Source organism: Elaeis guineensis, chromosome 2 (genome assembly GCF_000442705.2).
Source record: "Elaeis guineensis isolate ETL-2024a chromosome 2, EG11, whole genome shotgun sequence".
NCBI lineage: Eukaryota > Viridiplantae > Streptophyta > Magnoliopsida > Arecales > Arecaceae > Elaeis > Elaeis guineensis.
In genome coordinates this window covers 104785894-104804311 of record NC_025994.2, presented here as the reverse complement: position 1 = coordinate 104804311, position 18418 = coordinate 104785894, and the positions used below count along the sequence as shown (strand labels likewise).

The following is an 18418-nucleotide window of genomic DNA, read 5'->3' as shown; positions in this document are numbered from 1 at the left end:
TGCCACGAAAAATAACATGGTTGTTCCACGAGAAATTAGACCCGGACCGGTGGACCAGGCCAATAGTCACTCGCCACCGGGCTCCTTGTATTTAAATTTGTCAGGATTCACATATCATCCACCGTAGACGTGTCACAAGACGTAGACCGGTCCACATAGGACCCGTTCCGTCATATAATTTCTCCTTGTTCCACGTTTACCCTGGGAGCGGCGGGCACCACCGACCCTCCTACAAGAAAAGTCCCTCGTGTGACATGGACTAAACCCTTCCAATCTCTTGTCCAACCATATCAGATCTAACCTGGGTGGGAGGAAGGAAACACACCAAGAACGACTTCCAGATGCTGGGGATCGCATCGAGATCCACGGCCTCTCCTCTTAATTAGCTAGGAAGGATCAAATCATCAACCGACCACATCACGGAGACAGAGAGAGGATAGGAGAGGAGGAGGAGAAAGAAGAAGGGAATCGTTATCAGTTCTTGCGATGATGGATCCGTCGTCGCGGGCGATGGACGTGGAACAGTCGTCGCTGTGCAACTGGGTGGTGAATTTCCTGCTGGAGGAGAAGTATCTGCTCACCGCGTTCGAGCTCCTCCAAGAGCTCCTCGAGGACGGCCGCCACGACCAGGCCATCCGCCTCCGTGAGTTCTTCTCGGACCCCGCCCACTTCCCCCCCGACCAGATCGCCCGCTTCAACACCCTCCGAGGTATCATGACCCTCCTCTCCTTCCTCCTTCTCCCCCTCCTAGATCTCCGTCTCTTGGTCTCCTACCCGTATGCCACCGCTTCATTTGTCTCTTTTCTTGTAGATGTATCCAGGGTTGAATCTTGATTCGCTTTTCTTGTCGTTGTATATAGTCATTTACGTGCCAGCTTCTTGATACAATTTCTGGATCTTGATCTGTTCCAGAAATTTCTAGTTATGATTGGCAGCTTGAATCAGTTGTCTTTTCTTTATTTTTTCTCCCCAAAAATTGAGCTGGTTGACACTGGATCGCCAATTTAGAGGAAATGAACATGATGATCACTGGACATTACTTATTTTTCCCCGATGTTTATCCATGAATCTTTTTTTTTTTTTTTTTCTGGTGCTTTCTATACGAAGAAATCGCACAATTCTCCACACATTGGTTCCCTAAATTTGTTCTCATATCATTCACGGTAGATCTTGTGGTATTTCTTGTCACAATTTTTCTCTTGCGTTTGTTATATGTGGATATTTGTTCTAATATGTTTCTCTTCATTATATTTACTTTTCTTGCAGAAGTCTAGGCTTCTCTGGATAATCTTATCAAGAGCTTTGAGACCTTTTTAATTGTGTTACGCCTGGCATCAGCCATCAGTTTTTTAGTGATCATCGTCCAAACATGTAGTCTAAATCAAAAACTGCTTAAAATTCATCGAGATCTTTCTCCTGATTCTCTAAGCTAGAAATCTCGCATGAGTGCTCGGAATCTTGCTCCATGGTTTGCTGTCTTTTATAGTTTTATTTATTATTATTATTTTTGGGTGCTTTTGGAGCTTCTCATCTTAGACTAATTCCAAGAACTCGTTGAAGATGATATAGATTTAATGCTCTCACTGATAGACATCAAATGATTTTATTATGATTAATGTAGATTGAACCTTTTTAATGGAAACTACAAAAAAAATGTTGATCCAATTTATGATATCTCAGGAAGCAAGAGAATAAAATAGACTTTAATACTTGATTGACTCCATGATCATAGAAACAGTCCTCAAACCTGGATAGGATAGATCAAAGCACGGTTTTCATTATGCAAGAAATAAAAGAGGGAAAAAAGAATGAGAGAATTTCATTAGTTCATCTCCAATATCTTGGGATGTTCTCCTACACATTTCAAAAAGTTCTGTCTCAAACAGACTCCTAGATCTAAAATCATGGTCCTCTAAATTCTAGCTACAAATATATGAATAAATTATTAAAAGTTAGTTAGTACTCAACATAAAGATTCATGGGACCCTAAACTACATGCACAAGGGAAGGAGTGCATATGCGAGGAAAAAAGGTTCTAGAAGAGGAAGGACAACTTGAAGATCTAGACAAAACTTTTTTATAGATTTTAGAAGCACTTACTATGTAAATCATAGAGCATCCTTGGATATTAAGTTATTAAACGGTACAAAATTCTGATATTATTAATGAAGAAGTTGAATTAAGATCAACAGTGTACCAAGTCCATTGCCAAGGCAAGTACCTCAATGGCTAGGCAACCACTTGGTTGAGAGGCTAAATCGACAGCTGAGGGCTGCATTGGCTATTTGATAAATTGTGTTACAATGTTATTTTGGATATAGTATGGTTAAATTACAATTTTATAAACCTAGTAGAACCACATTGCCACATCGTTGTTTTTATTTTCATCATTTTTTAAATATAAGTTACATGGTTTTTCAATTGTTTGTAGTGAAAGTTGTTTTATGAACAATTCTATGTTCTTGACAGATGTAAAGAACTTTGATCATTGATCTTTGTCTATCCTGTTCCAGTTGCAGATCCACAAAGTTTGCTGGAAGAGAAAGTAGCTGTAGAAGAAAAATTGGCAATCAGTGAATATGAGCTTCGTTTAGCCCAAGAAGATTTGTCAAGACTGAAAACAGAGTTGCAAAAACAGAGGGAGTTCCATCCTGATGAAGTTAACGGTACACCACTGTTTCATGCAAACTATCAAAAATCAAGTAACTATGATCGTGAGATGTTATCATGAAGGAGATGGTGGGATGGGAGAAGACACCTCTCATGCTAATGTTATGTCTCTCACACATAAATTTATATGCAGCATACATTCTTATATATTCGACTCCAATTGAAAAAAAATATATATATCTTTAACTGGTGCACCTTTAAAGTGAGAAGTTTACTTTCTCTCTCAAAACATAGCTTTTGCTTGCATGGTTGTATCACATATGCTTTCATAATATATATTCTTTTTGGCCAATTTTAGTTGATGAGTTGACAGAAGTGCATAAAATTGTGGTGGCAGGGGAAATGTGTCCTAAGTGTTATGTATGGTCAAGACCTATTATCACCAATCAATTACGTTCTGAAGCATTCGTTGGACATCTGCTTGGACAAATTTAGTTTCTTTTCAACACTAGATTGATGCCAAACGTTTCTTTTGGTTGCAGGACCACATTCAGATATATTTGTAGCTGATGGTCCTAAAAACCAACAGGATAAGAGAGAGATCACTTTGTCTTCTTTAGGCCCATTAAAAGACACTGAACGTGGAGATCTAAATTGTGCTGTGAAGGAGTACCTGCTTTTTGCTGGGTATCGTCTTACTGCCATGACATTTATTGAGGAGGTTGGTAGTTTTTATGCATGATTGCTTAATTATTGTTTGACATTATGTGTAAGATAAGCTCAACTAAAAGCACATGCTAAGGTGAGTTCCATCGTGAGTCAGTTTTATGGAAAAAAATGTTACACTGAGAAAATAAGGAATATGCTAAATATCCTGTTTCACATGCAACATCACAAAGGATTTAACTTCTTATATGGCTATTAATCTCATATGTTACACTATATATATACACACATAGATATATCAACTGACCAAAACTTTTAATAGTGGATTGAGAAGTAATAGTCAATACAAGGTACATTTTAGTTGTCTATTTTAACTTCTAATCTTCATATGAGTGCATGAACAAATATGTTACTGAACATATGTAATGCACGCATGAGAGTTTAGCAGGCAAAGCTTTGATGGCTTACATTCAGAAAAAAATAGAAAATATTTGCCGCATAGCATCAAAATGCTAGATCCACAAGCAAGAATATGAAATACAACAATAGTCAAAAAAAAAAAAAAAGGAGTGAAATACACCATAGCAGATGACATACCATGCAAGACAAAATTAATTTGTAGGTCTACTTGTGAACCCAGCTATCCTCATAGCATTTCCTTTTCATTTATTCATTTTCAATAATTCTCATTCCTTTTTTTTATTGGGTCATTGTAATATTCCTCATACCCTTTCTACAGATACTTTGCTTAGAAGATTCTTTTGGATAATGTTTTCTGCATCTTTGATCAAGTATTGATCTGAGTATCAACCTACAAGTGCACATGTCAACTTGAGTTTCTGTGACCACGATGCATCCAATTCATTACTCCAATCCTTAGAAAATGTAGAGATAATATTTGCTGATGCAGCCATATAATTTTCAACAGGCAATATAATGTTGAGTAAGTCAAATACAAAACTATCCTTCATTGATTGATCTAAGATTTTTGAGTAAAAATTAACTTCTATGAGTGTGTGATCACCCTCTATCTGTTCTATGACCTCTACTACTGATCTATTACAATCTTTTTTCTAGATTAATAAGCACAAGTTCCAGTTGGGACTGATTATACTGGATCTTTGTATGGGTTGCAGTTTTGCAGCAAAAGTAGGCATGGCTCTTCATTTCAGATGGTAGTTTCATTTTATTTCCTATCACTGGATGGCAAACTGACCTTTTATCTGTCCATCTAAAACATAGGTATCTATTTTCGTTGAAATTAGGTAGGCCATATACCTCTTAAAAATTAAGTGATATATTGCCATGTTTCCACCAGTTTTGCATGATAGTAATGCGGAAATGATGCATATTTGCCATCCCATATAAAAGGAAGGATATCAGGGTTAATGAGTTTGACTTGCATTAAACAGAGAAGAGGGTTCAATTTGACAGCTATAATTCTAAAAGAGAGAAAACTTAATTGATGACTTTGGTTGGCATGGACAACTAGCGAATGGGTGGATGGCTTTAATCCCTCTTTAGAGATAGAAAGAGCTTAAATGGATGAAGTGGATGATTATTGTCGTGCAAAAAGAATTGACAACTTCATGCTTCCAAGTCACGAGTGAGAGCAGGATCAAGCAACTCGAAGGTGGTCATTGTTATTTGTTTTTATTTTTCTTTCTTTTTTGGTTATTAATGTGCAATGAGAACTCTTTCTTCTTTGTACAGAACATAGAGTTTGGCAATTTTTTCATGACTGATTTCACTGACCATGGGACTCAGGGTTTTCTCCTTTCCCCAAGTCACATCTTTTTGCTGCAATACACTTAACATGACCTATCTTGTGTGTCATTTTCATAGAAACACTGATGATGTATTGATGGAGCTTCATCTTAAGCTTCACCCTAATAACTGCAAAGCTTTGGAAAAATGTATTCAATGTCATCAGCTGGTCAGCAGCCTAATGAGTCCTAGTTTTGACATTTTGTATGTAACTTGTGCCAAGGGCCTAATTTCTTAGTGCTCTTCTCTATCATTTAGGTCGAATGGACTCCTGAAATTACTGATTTATATTCTACAGCTGGCTTTTTCATGATTCTTGTCATTTAACTCATTTGAGCAGGAAGCACTATTTTCTCTTTGACGTCAACACCAAAGCCAAGTATTTATATGATAATCATACCACAATGGAGTTTGCATTTGGTGCTTTATATCTGATTTGAGCATCATTTCTACATTACCTGTCCTTCTCCATTATAAATAGAATACTGCTATATAGGCAGAATCACTCATCTTTTCATCGATAGAGAAAAGCGCATATTGATTTGCAGCCACCTATTTGTTTTCTGTTATGCTATCGAACAAATTTTCATGAACATGTATGATACATACCTTCAGCTTAACTAGGTGAACTGTTGGCCTTCGCTCCACCATGAATTTTTTGGAGGCATCAGGGATGCATGCTTTATTCACTGTTATGTGGTTATGTTGGGTAGGTTTTGTAAACCAATAGCTAGGTATATAGGATTTAGTGAATGGTTTGTCGTACTGGTGCGTAACGACTGTACCATACTGGTATCAAACCGGTATGTGGTACAGGGGATGTACTAAGTGTTGGTACTCTGAACGGACCTTTGAATCAGGCGTACCGGCATAGTAATAGAATGGTAATAATATACAGTCCAGTATTGAGATGGCAAATCTTGATTCGGTGCGTTATTGTGAGTTGTGACACTATAGCACTTGCTCTTCAGGTTAAATTGACAATATAGTTCACCAAAATTATGGATATTTATTTTATTAGATTATGCACAAAACTGGTGGTTTGTCATCAATTTTTCATAAACTTGTACAAAGTTATGCAGTTATTGTTTATGAGAGTACAGAGGCAGTCAAGTTTTTTGCATTTTTTTGTGTTCAACCATGATTTTTAAGGTTTAGCAATGCATATGTTTTGAGCTTGCATTTCAAATTAAATTTGTGGTGATGCAGAATTTTAACAGAAATTCTACAGTGCAAGGGATTTTACCTGGATATATTTATTCTTCTCTTTCTTTCTTCGATTGGCATAAAATCCCAATGCAGCATTTATCTGACCAAGTCACACTGCAGGTTACTGATCAGAACCTTGATGTCTGGCCAAACAGTTCAGCTTGTGTATCTGATGCTTTGCGCCGTTACTATTATCAGTACCTTTCTTCTACCTCAGAGGCTGCTGAGGTATGCCTTGAGCATATTCTGAGCCTTGCAAGTTGGAATCTCAATCTTTGAGTGATTTATATTTTCTGAAAATTGCTAGCATTTCTTTTGTTATATCCAATTGTTGTGTTGTCATGGATGAGGGCCTACCATTACTTATGATCTCTTATCTGTTGCCTCAACAAACTATAGTATATTTCTTGGCTTAAAACATGATGCTACTTGCTTCTAGAGCTTACCAAAAGCTGTTCTGAAGCCTGTCCCTGACAACCTGTTTAAGTGGCTAGTCATTCGTCCACAGTTCAACCAGAAGTCAGAGCGTTGATATGTGATGTCATAGCTCATAACGATAAAAAAAAAATCTTTGAAATTTGATAAAAAGAATATTAAATAATTCAATTTTTTATTTAGCATCCATACATCAAAATGATAAAGCCCCATATTGCTCAACCTATCCTATAAGTCAACTTTTACATGTCATGGATTTCCACATAACCTCATGGAGGATCATCTTCATAAAATATAACAACAATTAAAAGGTTTCAGATTTGGTTGGATTGGATTCACTTTATTTTAACTTAAACTAACATGCTGAACAAATTTAGTAATATTGCAACAAATATTTGATGGAAAACATCAACATTAGATTCTGTGTACCCCATGCCGGGAATCTGAGAATCCTTGCTTCAGTGGCTTTACTATTAGCTTTGCAACTAGACTAAATTAGCCTCACAGTCCTATATGTAATTCAACTTTTACATCTCATAGATTTCCACATAGCCTCATGGAGGATCATCTTCATAAAATATAACATCAATTAAAAGGTTTCAGATTTGGTTGGATTTGATTCACTTTATTTTAACTGCAACTAACATGATGAACAAATTTAGTAATATTGCAACAAATATTTGATGGAAAACATCATCATTAGATTCTATGTACCCCATGCCAGGAATCTGAGAATCCTTTCTTCACTTACTATGAGGGCAGAAATCTGAGAATCCTTGCTTCAGTGACTTAACTATTAGGTTTGGAACCAGACTAAATTAGCCCCACAACCCAAAGACATGAATGAGAATCCTTCCCGGTGTGCCAGCTAGGCTAATTGAATTCCTTATCACAATGCATTTCTAGTCACATCATATCTACATTTGGGGCTACAAAATATAACTTTGCTTTAGATCTGGTTCTGGCCGTTTTTAATCTAAACAAGAAGGTTATTATTAGCTCGTTTTATATATTAGATTTCAGAAAAGATTAACTCAATCTGAATTTCATAGGAGAGGTACAAGATGGAGGGCAGAAGAGTAAGGGGTGCCAGCTGGATGGGAAGAAGGGCAGAGGAGAGGTGAGAGAGGAGGGGTTGGATGGAGATAGAAGAGAAGAGGAGTCAAGGATGCTTTAAGGAGGGGACCAAGAGGGTACAAGGAGAAGATGGGATGACATGATTGGATCATAAATATTTGGTTTCTACGATGGGGTTCAAGAGCATAAGAAAGACACAGGTCCTAGATATTTCGAAAAAGTCCTATTTTTGAGTTTTATGAGATTCTTGTTTTACCTAAATCCTGATTTGGCATCTTACTAAACATGTTAACAGAAAACTACAAGATTCCTTTCTTGTGAACTATGCTATCCTAAAACCTAAGCAAATAGAAGGCCTCTACCTCTCTTTAGGTTTTGAATAAAAGTAAAGGCCAATATTGAGATGGAATGGATCTAGATCAAATTTGGTGGATTTTTTTAGTCCATTGCATGGGCAAGTTATTGTGCCATGTTAGCAGCATTTCTCTTTATCGTGTCTAAAACATGTCAACATTCTATGGTCATCTAGGTGAACCTGTAGTAGCCAGGCACTTCCAGTTAGATTTGCTTTGAAGCCTGTGTTGAAACTTTAGTTCAGTACTTGCTTCCTAGGTAGTTAATTTTTCTCAAAAATATATGTTCTGGCTCATGTACATCCAAATCTACTTCCATTGTTGCTTCCATTTAGGTAAGTCACCAGGATCTTTCATAACAGTCTGTTCTGTATAGCTTTTATGTTCAAATGATGGATATCTCTTCCATTTTAAGGATAAATAAATGAACAAAGTTTTACCCGAAGTCTTTCATAGTTTCACATACTTAATTGTTCTCTCGTTGCTGATACTCAACAAGTTTTTTGCAGTCCATGGCTTTTACCAGTGGACTGTACCAGTCTGTACCAGGCATACTGACTTATACTGGTAGAGGATTGATACTGGTGGGGAATTGATACTCGGTGTGCCCCTTTGTACTGAGTATTGGTACCAAGAATTGGACCATACCGACACTGAACTACTTAGGTATTGGTATGGGTAGTACTGAAAAGTGAAAACCTTGTGGCAGTCTATATAAGGTCATTATTTTAATGCAATTTATAAGTTTTTATCAGGTATTTTTTTAGAGTCAATTTTGTTGATCCTTATCTACCTACTATTGGTTGAGGGAAAAAATTCTTGACCTTTGCAAGATTCTTGTCATTTGTTTCGAGTGACTATATATAAGCTTTATGGCATATATGGATGACATGCACAGATGAAGAAATGCCATAACTTATCCGTATTTTTTGCAAATGGCTGTTTTCTGCAGGAAAAGATGTCCATTCTCCGAGAAAATGAATCACTATTGAAAGAAAATGAGAGGCTTAATAATGAAAAAACCTCCTTGCTTAGAAACAAGGAATTCGCTGATGGCCAGATAGTAGTTCTAACAAAGTCCTTGGAAGGTGCCCAAAAGGATTTAAAGGACAGAGAAACTCTGGTATTTCTTGCTAATGAAATGTTATATTCTTATCTGTCAAACTAATTACATGAATATGCGAAAAATTTATACATTGCCTTACTTCAAAGGTTCAAGGTCTGAAGCAGTCTCTGGATCTTCAGAGAAAGGAACTCAATGACTGCAGAGCTGAGATCACTGCACTAAAGATGCACATAGAAGGGGCCCGAGCTAGTAGAGGGTGGGCTGGAGAAAGTGAAAGCACACAACCTCTTTCTGTTGATAAATCTAAGGAAGAAATGAAATCCTCGCATAGTGAAATAGAAAACTTAAAGACATCCACAGGAAATTCAGAGGCTGAGGATACACAGCCAGAAGAAAAAGTTGTTGAGGCAAATGAAGAAGCCTTATTGTCTAATCCCATTGAGTCAGTATCTAGATTATATGTTGAGAATGCTGAACGTATTTCTGAAGACGACAGAAGTACACATGAAGACGGAATTAAGTCTAATGATACAATTTCTGATTCCTTGACAATTTCTTGTAATGGTAATTTGCTTCCTGAAAGTCAACAGAATCTCCACAATCACATTTCTGGTTCACCAGCTGAAGATAGAGGGTTTGTTCAAAAGTCAGAGAGTCCTAAGAGGGAAAGAACTTCTGATAAGATGGTAAGAGCCTGGAAGCATGGAGCTTTCTTCTTCAGCATCTTCTTTTTCCACGTATGCATATATGGGATCAATTTAAATAAAAATGTTATTAATTGAAACAGGCTTTGGAGACCATCCGGATAGTTTCAGATGCTTTGCCGAAGATTGTACCTTATGTTCTGATCAACCATCGTGAGGTTTTATCTGGATTTCCCTTCTCTTGTCTCTGTTCTTCTTGTAAGACATTAATTTTCTATTAACAAGATGTCATATGGCTTCAGGAGCTTCTTCCACTCATCATGTGTGCAATTGAACGTCATCCAGATAGCAGTGTGAGAGATTCTCTAACTCACACATTGTTTAATCTAATTAAACGACCAGATGAACAGCAGAGACGAATTATAATGGATGTAAGTTCCTTATAAAGCTTTCAGAATTATGGGCAGGCCATAATGCCTTTTGCATTATATATTGCCGAGCCATGAACCAGAAGTAGTGGAGTAGCTCATTATTGCTCACTTAATTTTTTTCCTTCTTTTCTTTTTTGCAGGCGTGTGTAAGCCTAGCTAAGAATGTGGGAGAGATGAGAACTGAAACAGAGCTTCTTCCCCAGTGCTGGGAACAGGTGCTTATATTGTTTGTTTAAACTGTTTAGTCTATTTGCCTAATATATTATTGTTTAAGCACCATTGCATAATGTGATTATATCTGCAGATAAATCATACATATGAAGAACGTCGGCTACTAGTTGCCCAATCATGTGGAGAGCTGGCAGAATTCGTTCGGCCTGAGATTCGTGATTCTCTCATTCTATCCATTGTGCAACAACTAATTGAAGATTCTGCCACAGTTGTGCGAGAGGCTGCGGCTCGTAACCTGGCATTGCTGCTCCCACTCTTCCCAAACATGGACAAATATTTTAAGGTCAGCCTCATTAATGCTCAGAGGCAATCATGGAGCAGAAAATTGACTTCACAGATTTGGCTGCAATGTAAGCTATATAACAGGCTGGAACACATGGCTTCATGATGGCGTGGAGGCTTACTTCCTGATAAAAAATATAACAATTCCATTTGAAAGGTCAATCTGAGATGGATCTGTTTGTTTAATAGGTTGAGGAGCTGATGTTCCAGTTGGCCTGCGATCCTTCAGGAGTGGTGGTTGATGCTACACTTAAAGAACTTGTTCCTGCAGTAATAAAATGGGGAGGTAAATTGGACCATATCCTACGAGTCCTTCTCTCTCACATCCTAGGTTCTGCTCAGGTACATGTGCTGTTTATGTAACATTTTCCCACCCTTTGAGCACTGAATTGTTTCTGAATTGCTTGCTGATATGTCTTTACAATAATTCCAGCGTTGTCCACCTCTTTCGGGGGTTGAAGGTTCTGTAGATTCTCATCTTCGTGTTCTAGGAGAACGAGAGCGCTGGAATATTGATGTGCTACTGCGCATGTTGATGGAATTGCTTCCATTTGTTCATGAGAAAGCTATTGCAACATGTCCTTTTACTTCTGCAATCGAGTCTTTGACAAGTTCAGAGAATGGGAAATCCTTTTTCTCTACTTCCTTGCTTCACTTATATGCAGGGTGAGTTCCTTTCATCACCTGAGGTGTCTTAGTTTCTTCCAAGTTTTGGAGCATATTGTCATTGAATAGTATAGTGTAGCCCTTTCTTTAAGTTTTATCTGATTTTTGAACTCTTAACAAGCATAAGTTTTAACTTTGCTTGGGTAGGGGTCATGTGGATTGGCCTGCATTTGATTGGATGCACATCGACTGTCTTCCTGATTTGATTCAACTTGCTTGCCTCTTACCTAGTAAGGAAGACAATCTAAGAACTCGAATCACAAAGGTAAATGTGTATATTAAATGCTCATTCACACTAGTGCACTCAATATTCATCCAAATTTCCCTAAGAATGAATTCACTTTATGGTCCATTTCTTATTTTGGTATTATATGTGCAGTACCTTTTGGATGTTTCTGAACGGTTTGGGGAACATTATCTTGTGCACATAATGTTGCCGGTTTTCTTGGTAGCTGTTGGGGACAGTGATAGTGCTGACTTGACATTTTTCCCTTCTGCCATCCAATCTAGAATCAAAGGTATCAACAACAATATTTTAGAGATTCTATCATTATTTCATTATCAAAAAAATTTATTCATCTTGCTTGATTACAGGCTTACGACCTAAAACTGCCACGGCAGAGAGACTTGCTATCATGTGTGTACTTCCACTGTTACTGTCAGGTATTCTGGGTGCTCCTGCAGCTCAGGAACAACTATCAGAATACTTGCAAAAACTACTAGTGCAGAACACAATGAGCGAAGGTTCTTGGTCTATGTATCGCACTAGTGAGCTCATTGATGCTGTTCGCTTCCTTTGGTTAGTATCTTTTGAAATATGCAGCATCATAGAAGATTGTTGCCATTCTTTTAAGTGATCAATATTATTGCTGGATCAAACTGACAATGATTTTAATGCAGTACATTTGAGGAGCATCATGGAATCATTTTTAATATTTTATGGGAAATGGTCGTGAGCTCTAATGTGAACATGAAGACCAATGCTGCAGCTCTGTTGAAAGTCCTTGTATGTTTGCCGTTACACCAATTAAACCAAATTGTTTGTTTTAAATGAATTATCTAATGTTCTTACAACTATGTTGTTCAACCAATAGGTACCTTACATTGATACTAAAGTTGCTTCAACTCATGTATTGCCTGCACTTGTCACTCTTGGTTCTGATCAAAATTTAAATGTAAAATATGCGAGTATCGATGCATTTGGAGCTGTTGCCCAGCATTTCAAAAATGACATGGTACTAAGCAATTTGCTTTGAAAAACTGCCTTAATATTTAATATCTCCTAATATGTGCTAACCAAACTTCTTATTTGTTAGATTGTTGACAAGATACGCATACAGATGGATGCTTTTCTTGAAGATGGATCACATGAAGCTACTATTTCTGTTATTCGTGCATTAGTGGTGGCAGTACCTCATACAACTGATAGGCTACAAGAATATATCCTTGCTACTCCCAAAAAAAAAGTCTTTGTATGTTAAAATAGTCTTGTCATTTGTTTCTTTGACATTTTATACATCTTTTGTCAAAGATTTTTCAGCTTACAGGCATGCCATCTCCTGGAAATGATGTTATGCGCCGCCGTGAGAGAGCAAATGCATTTTGTGAAGCAATCCGTGCTTTGGATGCTACAGGTTTGCCTGGCAGATTAATACTTTTCTTTCATTTCTTTTGTTAGTATAGTGGTATTGCTGATATAACACGATCATGTTTATCTTTAGTTAGCATTTTTTGTTGTGCTAGTATCTTTCTGGTAGAATCGATGCTTTATATAAAATCAATGTCCAACATTTATATTGAAATGTCACACTTTAAACATGATTGACATAGTTTTTGAGATATATGGTTAGGATGCCACCGCCCAGATTTTCATATCCAGGACCTCCAGCTGAGCTAAGCTTTTTGGGCTACAGCATCTAAAATCTTAGAACCACATTCCAGAATGTTTTGGAAAATTCTTATGCAGCAAGTAAGCTGATGATAGACAAGTTTACAAGCACAATGCAATTTTTTGTAATTTGACATGCAATCTAAATAATGGATGATTCCAAAATCTGTTGGATTTTAGTTTCTACATGGATTCAGATGCCTAGATCATTGTTGTTGATTTGGCTTCTCAATTTTTGTGGCCTGCATTATACATCAGCAGACTAGCTTTATTTTCATTGCTCATTTTTTTTCCAATTGATGCATAAGTAAGAGTCCTTCAAAATGCATAATCTTTTGTTTTAAATATCATGATAAGCAGTATCTATCCTCAAATTTAAAGACTTGACCATTCATCTCCCAGTGGTAGCATTCAGATTCCAATTCTACCCAGGACTGCACATTGTGCTGGGCTACTGTACATTCTGCTCGACCTAGCCTTCATTCTGTACGATGCCAATTAACCATTTGGTTGGCACATTTTGGGCTTGAAAAAATTGGCGTGACTTAAGGTTTTCTTTTCTTCTTCTTCTTCTTCTTCTTCTTGTCATCTCTTTTTCCCATCTTGGATCGAGATCTTATGTTGGGCTTCTTCTTCTTCTTCATCTTCTTCTCTTTTTCCCATCTTGGATCAAGAGCTTATGTTGGGCTTCTTCTTCTTCTTCTTCTCTTTTTCCCATTTTGGATCAAGAGCTTATGAGCCCAACAGCTTGCCTTAACCTAGCCTAGATATCAGATAGGCAATGCATCCATGCTATGTGTGCAATGCATCTTCAAAAGGAAAAGAAATCTATAAATGAGGATTTGGCAGTATTTCCTGTCTTGGATCAAGAGCTTATGTTGGCTTTTTCTTCTCTTTTCCCATCGTGGATCAAGAGCTTATGAGCCCAAACAGCTTGCTGTAGCCTAGCCTAGATATCAGATAGGCAATGCATCCATGCTATGTGTGCAATGCATCTTCAAGAGGACAAGGAATTTTTAAATGAAGATTTGGCATATAAAAGTAAAGTATCTCTTGGTTGGATTCTGTTTTTGCTGTTTAGTAATAGAGATAGTGGGAAGCTTGAAGGAGAGAAGAAACTGAGGTAGGAGCATAGGGGATTTGATACTTTTATAATCCATAACTCTAATTGAAACTTTGAACTGGGTCACCTTCTTAATCAGTTCTGCCCTCTTTTATGACAATCATGGCTGGCCATTTCTTTCAATATGAGGAGTTTTCTAGCAGTTGGTTACCTGCTAGTCAAGCAATTACACCTTGTGGTTCCTAAAGATGCTGGGACACAAAATAAGATAGTATCCCAATGAATATGGACCAGTCACACCTCAAACTAAATGTATTAAAATTTAAAATAATTGTTGTTGGTTGGGTTTCTTCATGTGTAAGGGCCAGGTCCCTGGATTCTCATGGCCCAGCCAAGCCTCTCCTATTGTGCATGGACTCACCCTCAAGTAAGACTGCAATTTTAATGTGAATGTGTATAATAAATGGCAGATATGTTGTTGTTATCAATTGTCTATTGTTAAGGCAAATGGATATGGAATAAGGAAAAATATACTTACATGGAGATTTATGGTAATGTTAACATTTCTTAACAGGATTCTATTACAAGTCAGCTGTAGTGGCCAATCTTGCATTTGTGTTGTGCGAATGTGAATCCTGTGTAAGAGATGAAAAGCATTAAGAGTTACTATATTGAATGTTTTGGAGGGACTAGTTTTGCATCGATATTATATTGTTATAGCAAAGAACTGTAAATCATGTTCTTGTCATGAGATCAGAGGCCGATGGTGGTGTGTGTAGGATAAGGACTTGTCAAATGGAGCAATTGCATTTGGATGGAAGTTGCAAGAGAAGAAATATCTAATGTCATTTGATGATTTAGCCACTAATGAAGATAAGTGGCCTTTGGCCAAGGATTTATAAACTTGAACTTTAGACAAACGGGATATATGGGTCCATTAAATTTCCTTTTTTTGGTGTAATTTCCTTTGTGGATTTCCTGTTTTTCTTTTATCTCCAGAAAAGAAGGATGATGTCTGTTTTGAGTGTCATTTAATGTTTATTGTTCATTGCCCATACCTTGACTGCAATAATTGTATACTAAATTATGCCTCCAAAATATGATTAACTATTATATTTTGATCTGATAATGTTTTCTTTTCGTATTTTTCTACCTGATGCAAGTATCTTTTGACTGAATTCAATGAACTATTGAGAGATGCTGAGTATAGCAAAAATATTCGGTACTTGGATCAATATTCTTTTTTAATATATTAATGGAACTGATTTTAACAAAATATTTGAAATAAAACGTCTCAAGCAAAATCTGGGCATGGGGAACTGTATTGGTCAGGTCAAGTCATGTGAGACCACTTACCAGTACAACCGGTATGAATCAGTATGAAAGGAAAAAAGATAGGTCTTTCACCCTATGTGTCTTGATATCAGTCTGTGCCGGTACCTTATCAGCAGGTGCCCCTCAGCACTGCTTAGTTTCAGTCAATATCAAGAAGCACCCCTCGGTTTAGCTCAGTTTGCCAAGAAACAGGTACCTACGAGTGTCTTTCCAAGTTCTAGTCCTTCACCAATCTGGTTCGATACAACCGGTAAACATACCAATACTTGTATCCTTGGTTCCAAAACCATGCTTTCTTTTCTATTCTTCTTTTTCTTAACAACTTTCAGTCTCCATCACCTAGCAAGGTCTAAGTCTTGTGTTTGAATCATCCACATTCCACAATATGCAATCCCATTGCCATTTTTTTCTTAGTTTTGTATCTGGCTCGGGTTGATTCATCCAATGATATTGCCTTTCACGTTCATTTGTTGTATTCATCGATTGAACCTATACTTGGTTGCCTATTAATGCAATCTGAGATCCATAATTACATTACCTTGTTTTTATTATCTTTTCAATTGTTTTCACTAGACTAAATGACATTTTGTCTCATTTTCTTAACTTAACATTACCTGTAACATTGCTTGAAGATTTTGCATTGGCATTCCACTTGTGCATTGTTTATGGTTTTTAATTTCTTTGCTTGCTCATGGAAAATGAAAAATATTCATGCCCCACTTTTCTGACCTATAAGATGCATAATCCTGCTACAATGATCCAGTTGGATGGACTAATTCCCTTTCAGATGTTAGCCTATTGAATAATGTCAGTTTGCTTCAATTCAAAATGGTCTTTTTGGTTGCTTATTGGAAGACGCCTTGGGCATGTAGACATGCCATCATATCTGGGTTCTAGGCCAAGACACACCAGTCAGTGATCTACATGCACGCTTAATTCTCATTGCATTAAACCCAGAACTGACCACTTGCATGCTGGGGGAAACACAGCTGTCTAGCTAGTTGGAGTTGGAGAATGCTGGCAGCTTTTTTCTGATAATGCACTTCTCTTTCTGTTTTCTATTTATTTATTTTTGCATCCTTGTTATGGGAAATGAAATCCAATGCAAGAGTGATTTTGATTGAACAATAGAGTTTTACGACTTGTGATGTGTAAGTTTTAATCAATGATGTGAGACTAGGTAGTTCTAGCAAGCAATTGAATCATTTTGTTATAGTCAAGCTTATTTGGTGCACTATATTTTCTGCAATGCGATTATTTTCTTTCTGTAACCTTTTAATATGCTGCAGATCTTCCTGCAACCAGCATCCGAGATTTCCTCTTACCTGCCATTCAAAATCTACTAAAGGACCCGGATTCGCTTGATCCTGCACACAAGGAAGCATTGGAGGTTATAACGAAGGAAAGGTCAGGAGGAACATTTGAAAGCATCAGCAAGGTGATGGGAGCTCATCTTGGCATTGCATCCTCCATGAGTAGCTTCTTCGGCGAGGGTAGCCTTCTTGGAAAGAAAGAGGGTGGAGAACTAGAGCATGTGGCCTCTCAGCAGCCCAGCCCACCAACCCAACAAGATGGTACACGGTTCCAGCGAATCATGAGGGGTAGCTTTGGGGACATGTTAAGAGTAAAAGGGAAAGGCCATGATGATTCTCCAAAACAAGCGGGCTGAAGGTGAAAAAGTTCTGCTAATGGTGTTTTTCTACTATTGAAACGGCTCCCTTGTGGCTGTGGTTATCTCGCATCATCCATGGAGATGGTTTTTGTCAATTTTCTTCGAGGGCCAAACATCATTTTTTCATCAGAGGTTGCTGGGAGCTGGTAAACAGGGTTACGGCTGTGAGCTGATGTTCTTTAAAATACTACAGAGACGAAAGATCTTTGTAATCGCAGAATGTTTCTCATTCTTCCCATAGTCTTTGATATTAATCCAGCATTCTTTGGTCTTGTTACTCTTGCAATTACAGTTGTTTATTCGTACATCTTCAGAAATTTAGGGATCTCTATCTGGTTATGTGGTCCAAATTAGAAGCGGTATTCTATTCTTTAAACAAGTGGAACAGATATTTGTTAACGAGGTAGTTTAGTTGTGGAATTTTAGTTTGTTCAAAAAATAAAATTGAGATGTGATAGCTCTGTAGGTGTGGGTGGAACTTTTAGCAGATTATGGGGCCGAAATGGATACTTTTGACCGGTGTGTAAGCTGTGACGCACTGGTGCTGTACAGGGAACAGAAGAAGAGAAAGGGATGAATGCTGCGCTGGAGCGAGTTGAACGAAATGAGTATGCAGTTGAATGTTACATTACTCGGTGTGGCAGCTCATGAAAAGGTGGCCTGCTGCTTTGCAAGGAAGTCTGATCACTGTTGTTTGTCTCTGAAAAAACTAACGGGTCTTAGTTGTGTGTTTGGTGTGGTTCTACATTTTTGATATTATGCTTTAGCGGGTCTTCTGGGTGAGAAAAATGGATGCCTTCTAGATCCTTCTAGTTCAGGATCCAAAATGATTCCGAGAGAGATTAGTATGGCTAGCTTCTAGTTAATTCTTCAATTAACCAAATAATGATGACCATTTGTAACAATCCATGGTCATGGAAAAATGGGATTTTTTACAGGAAAAGACTTGGATGGAAAAAATCTAGAAAACTAGTTGATTTTTTTCCCCAAATTTATTAATTTCTTAATAACATAAACAAGCAC

The 18418-nt window shown here is 37.4% G+C and overlaps 1 protein-coding gene across 1 annotated transcript; it reads left to right on the top strand.

Annotated features, from left to right (window-relative positions):
• Nucleotides 1-342: 342 nt before the first annotated feature.
• LOC105045738 (uncharacterized) lies at nucleotides 343-17681 on the top strand. The gene is made up of 20 exons (XM_073252505.1): nucleotides 343-709; nucleotides 2514-2666; nucleotides 3153-3331; nucleotides 6373-6480; nucleotides 9070-9240; nucleotides 9330-9869; nucleotides 9971-10045; nucleotides 10130-10258; nucleotides 10399-10473; nucleotides 10563-10772; nucleotides 10961-11113; nucleotides 11205-11437; nucleotides 11585-11702; nucleotides 11817-11955; nucleotides 12032-12236; nucleotides 12338-12443; nucleotides 12532-12672; nucleotides 12754-12879; nucleotides 12957-13071; nucleotides 17013-17681. Exons 1-20 carry the CDS (start codon nucleotides 487-489, stop codon nucleotides 17390-17392), a joined length of 3579 nt encoding a protein of 1192 aa, XP_073108606.1. The 5' UTR covers nucleotides 343-486; the 3' UTR covers nucleotides 17393-17681.
• The last annotated feature ends 737 nt before the right edge of the window (nucleotides 17682-18418 follow it).

Coding starts and splice junctions, on each gene's coding strand:
- LOC105045738 (XM_073252505.1), top strand. CDS start 487: ATGATGGATCCGTCGTCGCGGGCGATGGACGTGGAACAGTCGTCGCTG. Junction 10,259..10,398: donor AGAGACGAATTATAATGGAT/GTAAGTTCCTTA, acceptor TCTTTTTTGCAG/GCGTGTGTAAGCCTAGCTAA. Junction 12,880..12,956: donor CTGATAGGCTACAAGAATAT/ATCCTTGCTACT, acceptor CATTTTATACAT/CTTTTGTCAAAGATTTTTCA.